We start from the raw sequence: 8,761 nt of genomic DNA, 5'->3' as shown, positions 1-8,761 counted from the left end.
GGCTTGCTTACTGCATTAGTACTACTCTCTATGAAAACTCACTCTCCATCTGTTGGCAGATTTGGCTGATATTGTGAGATCTGTAAAAATCACTGCACAGAATCAGAAGACATGCAAAAGGCCAAAAAAATAATGATATTCTGTAAAAATTAATTCTGAAACTGTTTTCTGACAGTCTTTTTACCAGAAGAGTAATGAAAGAAAGGAAGAAGACAATGATCAGCATTTAGGTGCCGGGTTTTGTTTTCGACCCTCGTAGTTCCAACCAAACCCGACCCAGATTATAATCTTGATCCAATGGACTCACATTTACTTCAGAGTTTATCATTCATATATTATATAAACACAAACAAATATTTCTCATGTTTTAATATGTAATTTATAATTTATGATATTCTGGCTGTAAATCTTCGTTTTCCTCTCTTTCGCTTAATTATTAAATTAGTCGCAGTCCAACCCAAAAGTTCTGAATTCTGAAAACTGAAACAGAAGTGAGTCTGCCGTATTAAATGCTCGTTTTTAACTATTACGTACCTCAACTTTTTCTTTTAACTTTACCCCCTCAGTACGTACTGGGATAAGCAGCATCGATCCTTTCGTTTTCTACGCAGCTATACTGTATATATATATACATATATATATATATATATATTTATATGGAGAGATCCTCGTTTAGCCTAACAGAATTGTGGCCAAGGGTCCTTCATTGTGCTGTTTTTTCTCATCCCAATTTGTTTTGCTCCTGTGTTGTTCCTTTCATTGTTCTGCTGCAATCTGCAACTCTGTTGGTGCTCCTTGTGGTCAGACCCCCACCCCAAAAACCACTCAATTTATGCACCTCCCCTTCCTTCCCTCTATTGAATCCTTTGGAAAAAGAAGGGGAAAAAAACCCCAAGACTTATCTCAGTCTATCTTGGTTTGGTTTGCTTTTAGGACTGGAAAAAGGTAGTTAATTTTTACATCCTTGTTTCTTGGCTTGCTTGGTTGGGCATGACTTCATGGTGACAGGACATGATCATATTGTCTAATGACCATGAGGAATTCAATTAATTCATGTCCTCTTTGCACCACTACACTAGTTGTTTTGGTCCTATATCTTCTTCTCTCTCCAGCCTCTTGCTTCAACCAGCAGAAACAACAGCCTCCAAGTTCTGATCCTGGGGTAAGTTGTATATAATTTGTTTGTTGGTGCTTTTTGGCTCTGTGATTTTATGGGTTTATTATTTCTTTTGTTTGATTAGAATGGAATTTGGGTGGTGTTCAGGGGTGGTTGTTTGAGGAGAAAAGTAGGCTCTGTGATTTTATGGGTTTATTATTTCTTTTGTTTGATTAGAATGGAATTTGGGTGGTGTTCAGGGGTGGTTGTTTGAGGAGAAAAGTAGGCTGGGATCGACCCCTCCCAGCTGCCACAACAAGTGCAACCAGTGCCACCCATGCATGGCGGTTCAGGTGCCTACCATACCAGGCAACACCAACGCACTCAAACCTGCTGCTGCTGCTGCTGGTGGTTTAAGTCGTCTGGCTCGAGCCGCTCCCATGGAGTTCTTTGACGCATCACCTCGAGGCAACAGCTACACCAATTACAAGCCCTTGGGTTGGAAATGCCGCTGCCAAAACGATCTCTTCAACCCATAGACAAAGTTGCAAACCAAGTTTTCATGTCAAAATGGCCTAGAGCCATTCATCCTCTATCTCTTCTTTTTTTTTTTTTTTTGAAATGTGTAGTTTTTATCTAAGAGGATAATCGAAATTCCTCTTCTTCTTTTTCCCTTTTCGAAAAACAGGACATGTCAATGGTATCAGCATAACCTGTATAGACTGAAATCTTATACAATGAAATCTGAATTTGTATTTATATTTATTGTTGCTCTGTTTTATTTGTTCCTACAAATTTAGTATATCAATCTTCCTTATGTTTGTTTCAATTAATAGTCCTACTTTAATTTGCCAGGGGATCTTTTACTTATAATTATTGGTTTTAAATGGGGAATTTCTTGCTTCTTTTACTTGCAGTCTGTCCCCTACATTCCAAAATGTGTTTTTTTTTTTTTTTGGGTTGTGATTTCTTTTTCCTTATCTTCTAGGGATTTACATGGCCCATCTCCCATCTCCCATATCATATCTCTGCTGCCTTTCTTAGCAATCACCATCGAATGGACAAAAATGCCTCACGATCTGAAGCGATTGAAGGTTATTTTGTTGATATTGGTAATTGATTTTTCCTTTTAAAATTTTCTGGGATTTTTTTCCTTAAATGCTTTCCTAAATAATCTGCAGCACAGTTGCATCGACTGCTAGACACACTGTCAAACATCGATCTGTGTGGTCTTGTTCCCTGAAACTGGACTTTGGTGAGTGCTCTGCCCCCAAAAATCTTTGTCTAGTAATCCGAAGATTGTTTTAATAGCATCCTGGGACACGCTTTTCCTCGTCACTTTCCCCTCGAAAAATGTTTGATTTAGGTAAAAGAAAAGGAATATAACTACTTTGCTTCTCCATTTTGACGGCTCTATTTCATCGCTGATCATTTTTTTTTTTATTTAGTGATTAAAGAAGTAATTTTAAGTGTATTGATAATTTTTTTTTACTTTTTAAAAATATTCAAACGTATTAAAAAAATATAAAAAAAAAAAAGTAAAAAAAATCTACTGGACGGTACATCCAGCAGTAAAAGTGGGGCGATAGAGTAGCCTCACTAAAAAAATAATTAATCATTATTTACTTTCACACTCCTCACTTATAATTTTTTTTTATAAATTGTGAAATATTTTTCAGACGGTATAAGAATATTTTTTATAGGATGTAGAGTGTGATGTAATGAATAATAGCTGATGCATAAAATTTTTCTAAATAAAAAATTTATAATACCAAATGTACAAACTTATATATATATATATATATATATCATACGTGAGATTGTAAAAGATTTGATATAGTAAAATAAATGTATTCTATTATTGATAACATAATTTCTTTCTAAGAATATTTAAGGCGAAGAGTGGTGAGGGTAGTCGTAATAATTCATGTGATTTCCACTTGAATGTCGAGAGATTCGTATTTAATGGTCGTTGACGGTCGTTAAATCCGTTAAAAGCGGAGGCAGTGCTTGAGGCCACACAGCCATGGCTTGCGCGATAACGCTCTACTGCCCCACTCTCTCCCCCTCTTCTTCTTCTTCTTCTTCTTCTGCCGCAAACTATCTTCTTCCTAACACTCTCCGCCACGCCACCACTCTTCGCTTCCCAACCCTCCGAAAATCTTTCGCCTCCGAGAGACGGCTCTCGGTTTCGTCTTCTAATCAATTCCAAGCGCTCGTATTCGACTGCGACGGCGTGATCCTTGAGTCCGAGCACTTGCATCGCCAGGCCTACAATGACGCCTTCGCTCACTTCAACGTCCGCTGTCCTTCTTCTCAATTGCAACACCCTCTCAATTGGGGCTCCGACTTCTACGACGAGCTCCAGAATCGCATCGGAGGCGGCAAACCCAAAATGCGATGGTTTTCTCTACTTTTTATTCTTTCTTTATTATATTTTTCCTTTTTTTGTTGATTTGTTGGGACTTGGGATTGTGAAGGTACTTCGGAGAGCACGGGTGGCCGTCGTCGACTATATTCGAGAAGCCTCCAGAGGCCGATGTGGACCGAGTCAAGTTGATCGATACTCTCCAGGTGCTGTCTTTTTCACTTGCTTTTTTCTTTTAAATAATTCTACTTGTTTGGCTATGATTTTGCAATCCGCCACAAAGGAGAAAGAAATCCGAGTTCTTGATTTGAAATTTCCATTTCGTAGGTGCTGATAACAAAATAAGAAGTTGAATCAATGAACCTTAGCGCTGTTGTTTGCCTTTAGTTGAATGGAGTAGTAGTGTCTTGTAAACAGATCCTTTTAGAAAATTTTGCATTTAACCTAGTGCTTTCTTATGAAGAAAGATAAAGAGAAAATTTGAGAATTATTTATTCCCTGCTTACTCCTATTTTTCATGAGACTTGAGTGGATGATATCATAATAAGCATTGTAGTTCAACTAGACCTAGAAATTCGTGAATGCCATATTTAGTATTTACCGAAATGGACTTCTAGAAATGCATTTCAGAGTGAATTAAAAATCTCTATGCATGAGGTGGCAATTGATTCCAAAGCTTTTATGCATTTCCAATGGAATGCGGTCTTCTTTCTTTTGAGATGGTGCATGGCATAGAAGCTCAAGTCTGAAATTACCCATTTGTTCTCAATGCATTTATACAGAGATACGTGCATACACAAAAAGTTGTAAATAAGTTATTATCCTGTAATGATCAGTTTTATACCTGGAATAGAAGTTTATATTAATTTTAGGCAGGTACCATGTTGATATTTTTATGGTACTGTAGGATTGGAAGACTGAAAGATACAAAGAAATAATCAAATCTGGAACTGTAAGGAGATGTTTACGTTTCTTATTCACTAATTATATTGTTGATTTTATTTATTTTTATCATCAATTGTGCTGATGGGAAACTAGAATACAGACTGATACTGTTTTCACCAGGTGGAACCTAGACCTGGGGTTTTGAGATTGATGGATGAGGCCAAGGCTGCTGTAAGTTAAGCTCACGAGAAAAATGCAATCATGTTGTCATGTTGAATGCAGTAACATTTTCTTGATCAATAATTGGGTTCAAAGGTCCTCTTTTTTCCTATTTTTTTGCACAGGTTTAGTAACTTGGTCCGTGTCTTCTAGATCGATACTGGCAGTTATGGTGCCTGAGTGGATATATGTGTTATTTGATAGTGATGACTTCTTTTTCTTACTGGCTATTTTAGGGTAAAAAATTAGCTGTTTGCTCTGCAGCAACAAAAAGTTCGGTCATACTCTGTCTTGAAAACCTTATAGGAATTGTAAGTTGTTTCTTCGGAATTTTGTTTATTCTAATCTGTACTTTTCTGTTTTTACAACATCTATTGATCCATGGTCGTGTTTTCCTCATCTTAGGAGCGCTTTCAAAGTCTTGATTGCTTTCTCGCGGGTATGTCTTGAAATGGAGTATTCCTGTCTTTTGGGCATATCATATCTCAGAGACTTCTTGACTAATTGTATACTTTATTCTTATATCCATCTGCCATATGTGCACACGAACATCGATGTAAAGAACTAGGAATTCATACATAATTTTGTTCTCCTTGTTTGATTTTGTGCCCATTTTGATTTGGTCACAATTCTAGTCCACTAAGATTTGGTAATTTTGAAGTTTTTTTCTGTTAGCATGCTTTCTGATTAATTTTATCAATTTGTTTCCAAAGTATATAATATTCATATGTACATGTTGATGCATAAACTATATTTTGTAACTCTGACACTCGTGTTATTTTTCTTTCTTTTCCGGTTGCAGGTGATGATGTGAAGGAAAAGAAGCCAGATCCATCAATTTATCTGACAGCTTCCAAGGTAATTTTACCATTGTGCTTTCTATTGCTTGGAAAATAGATATCATGATCATCAGAGCTGTAGAATGATCTACCTTGCAGAGGCTAGGCGTGTCCCCGCAAGATTGTTTGGTAGTGGAGGATAGCATTATTGGACTACAGGTAGATCTTGTGATCTGTAAAAACCAGTTGCTTTACATGCTTAAATGAGGAATTTTGAATTTCAGAGCATCAATTTAAATGTTATGCTAGCAGATAGAGGGGGCCTAGAAGTACCTATATCCATACATATATCCTTGACACCACCTCTCATGTCCAGGTTAAAATAAAACCAAAATAAATTCAAACGGACTCGAACCAAAACAAATACAAAAAGGCCAGCACTCGGAGTCCAAGAATATACTGGACTATCTGATGGTGTTAAAATATCAAATGAAAATTCTTAAACAAATACCTGCAGAGTCTCAACAAATGCATGGCACCATTGACCTTGAAAGTACAGTTAAAAGTTAAAACCTTGAAGAACAGTGAACCCTATTATATAATTATCTCTTACAGTTCCAGTTGTGATAAACATTTCTCATTCTACTAGTTCCACTAATTATTTTGAGTTATTTGGGCATTACATATTGAACCATGATAAATCCTGAATTAAACCAAAATTTGTAGGCAGCAACAGGAGCTGGGATGTCATGTGTGATTACCTACACCTCGTCAACAGCTAACCAGGTCATGCCTTTCCATCTGTAGCTCTTAAACAAAGAAAATTATGGATACAATATCTGAGATATGCAGGCAATTCATTCATAAACAGATAGTTGCTTCATGAGATCCCTGACTTAATTTTTTTATCCATTTATTTAATGTAGGATTTTAAAGATGCAATAGCCATCTATCCTGATTTGAGTAATGTTAGGTATGGTATATAGCCATTTTCATTTATATATGGTTGGATTTTTTTATTATTTCACCTGACAGCTTACATAGGTTTCCAAACATCCATGTAGATTGGAAGACTTGGAGTTTTTACTTCAAAATGTTGTTGCTGCCAGTTAGATTTCTCCAAACTGCGTGTGGCTGGCTTTTGTAGTTTTTTAATTTTCTAAATTTGGCTGCGATTGAAGTTACTCCCCCTTTCACTCATCTTTAGCTGAAAAAAATACCCTTTTCATCTCACAAAAGTCAGCAAAAGGGATGGGGCCCCAGAATTGATGGCCATTGTATTGAATTACCACAAATTATAATGTGATTGTTGTTGAGAACTTGACAAAAGCTAGAAAAATAGAGAGAAGAAAATGAAGACTATCGTATATTGCATTAAAACTTCTGAATTGATTAAAAGTAGTGATCTGACATAGTACTTTACATGTATTTATACAGATATGAGAAGTGAATAACAGAGATGACTTATTAACAGAAATAACTGTCAATGTTCATTCTCTAATTTGCCCTTTTCATACTTTGACTTTAATTCCATATTTTCTATCTTTGATGCCATACTCCAACAATTGTAAGCTCATAACAATTTTACAAACCTCATTCTCACTCTTGCTCCAGATACTTCTGATCAATACTACTGAATAACATCTTCTTCTTCTTCTTCTATCGAAAGTGTGAAAAATATTAAAAAATTTACCTAATTAAAGTAGAATAATCATATTTTTTATCTTAAATTTTATCATCTCCAGCTACATGATTTGAAAATTTTTAAATAAAAATATACTTAAAAAATACGATAAGTGTTAAATAGATACAATAACATTATATTTGTAAGCTGGTTAGGAGAATACATCTTTTACATCGTTACTAACCTATCAAATTAAAAAAATAATAATAATTAAATTTAAAATTTTGAACTCTTCTTATAAATAAACTATTTTTCTGTTACAGTATATGTTTTAAAATTTTTTTAATATTTCTTTTGAATTTATTTTTTTAAAATAATTCTGCGTTTAGAATTATAAGTAAAAAATATATAGCAATTATAGCTGTTGTTGTCGGTATGCCAATCATGCGGCATGGCTCCGAAGTTTGAACGCGTGACGGCTAACAATTTCACGTGTTCAAAAAGAAGGCGTGACGGCTAACAATTAAATTGATCTCCACCGACACGTGACGAAAAGTAGTTCGAGCTAGCATATCTCCTAGTCCACAACGGGTCGCTTGTAGCTGTAATCGAACGCAAGTCTTTGACTTGTCGCTTGACTTGATTAGGTAAGATAAACTACTCGAACTCGATCCAATAACGAGTTCGGATCAAGTTGTTTATTTTTTTATTTTTTAAATAAAATTTAATAATTAATAATTCAAATAAATAAAAAATTTAATATTAAATTTATATAACTAATAAGTAGAACCTTTATTAAATTATAAAAATTTATAAATTTATAAATAATTAATATGTAACTAGTTGATATTTATCTATAATGACAATATATTATATACTTACATAAATTATTAATACATACACATAATATGATATCATAAATAATTCTTACATACTAATATATAAAATTATTAAATCTTATCGACTAACTATTATACAAATTATAAAATATGACTATGAAACATATTCAATATATAGGCATAAGTAATTAGATTACATATCATATATTTAATTATAAAAGTGTTATGCTTATATTATTAGCTAATATATATAATATATATGTATATATAGGTGTATGTATATATTTATAAATATATAGATTAGCTTTAATCGAGTCGAGTTAACGAGTCGATTCGGGCATAAACGAGCGAGTCTTAACAAGCCTTAGTTGAGTCAAGTTTAATCAGGTATGTGTTATTTACTAATTAAGTGGGTATCTGCTTTCACGAGCGTGTATTTTTATTTTTTTTAACGATTTGGGTTTAACTGAGCGAGTATCGAGCAGGCTATCGAACAAACTTGGTTCATTTACAGCCCTAGTTGCTTGGAACATTCCATGGATGGAAGTTTTTAATGCTTAGTAGGCATGTAACCGGTTTAGTTTGATTCGATTTTAGACAAAATTTGGAACCAAACCGGTTTTGCATTTTCAAGAATCGATTCCGCACCAGTTAACCCCCTAAACCAGTACTTCCGGTTTTACCAATTCAAGTTCGGTTCGGTCCGATTTTCTAGTTTTAATATACTATATACTATATTATAGTATATTATAGTATATAATACTATGATGATAATATATTGTAGTATATTATAATATATAGTGATATAATATTAATAAAACTATTAAGACAATAGACTATAGTGATATAAGATTTTAAAATTTAATATTATATTAATTAGTAATTTATCATATAATACAAAACTATTTTATATATAATTACATATTATATATAAAAATTATATATAATATA

At 33.9% G+C, this 8,761-nt stretch overlaps 2 protein-coding genes across 2 annotated transcripts; both read left to right on the top strand.

The window, feature by feature from the left end:
• Positions 1–672: 672 nt before the first annotated feature.
• Positions 673–1,860, top strand: LOC109007608 (EPIDERMAL PATTERNING FACTOR-like protein 1). Its single transcript, XM_018987353.2, has 2 exons — positions 673–1,162; positions 1,357–1,860. The coding sequence occupies exons 1-2, from the start codon at positions 1,028–1,030 to the stop codon at positions 1,633–1,635; spliced, it is 414 nt and encodes a 137-aa protein (XP_018842898.2). The 5' UTR covers positions 673–1,027; the 3' UTR covers positions 1,636–1,860.
• Positions 1,861–3,037: 1,177 nt separating this feature from the next.
• Positions 3,038–6,803, top strand: LOC109007611 (haloacid dehalogenase-like hydrolase domain-containing protein At4g39970). The gene is made up of 11 exons (XM_018987357.2): positions 3,038–3,499; positions 3,577–3,670; positions 4,372–4,416; positions 4,530–4,580; positions 4,805–4,879; positions 4,974–5,007; positions 5,371–5,426; positions 5,507–5,566; positions 6,074–6,133; positions 6,274–6,320; positions 6,412–6,803. The coding sequence occupies exons 1-11, from the start codon at positions 3,123–3,125 to the stop codon at positions 6,458–6,460; spliced, it is 948 nt and encodes a 315-aa protein (XP_018842902.1). The 5' UTR covers positions 3,038–3,122; the 3' UTR covers positions 6,461–6,803.
• The last annotated feature ends 1,958 nt before the right edge of the window (positions 6,804–8,761 follow it).

This window comes from Juglans regia, chromosome 10 (assembly GCF_001411555.2).
Source record: "Juglans regia cultivar Chandler chromosome 10, Walnut 2.0, whole genome shotgun sequence".
In the NCBI taxonomy this organism is placed as follows: Eukaryota; Viridiplantae; Streptophyta; class Magnoliopsida; order Fagales; family Juglandaceae; genus Juglans; species Juglans regia.
Note: the sequence above shows the minus strand (reverse complement) of the source record. Positions and strands in the feature narration are given on the sequence as shown.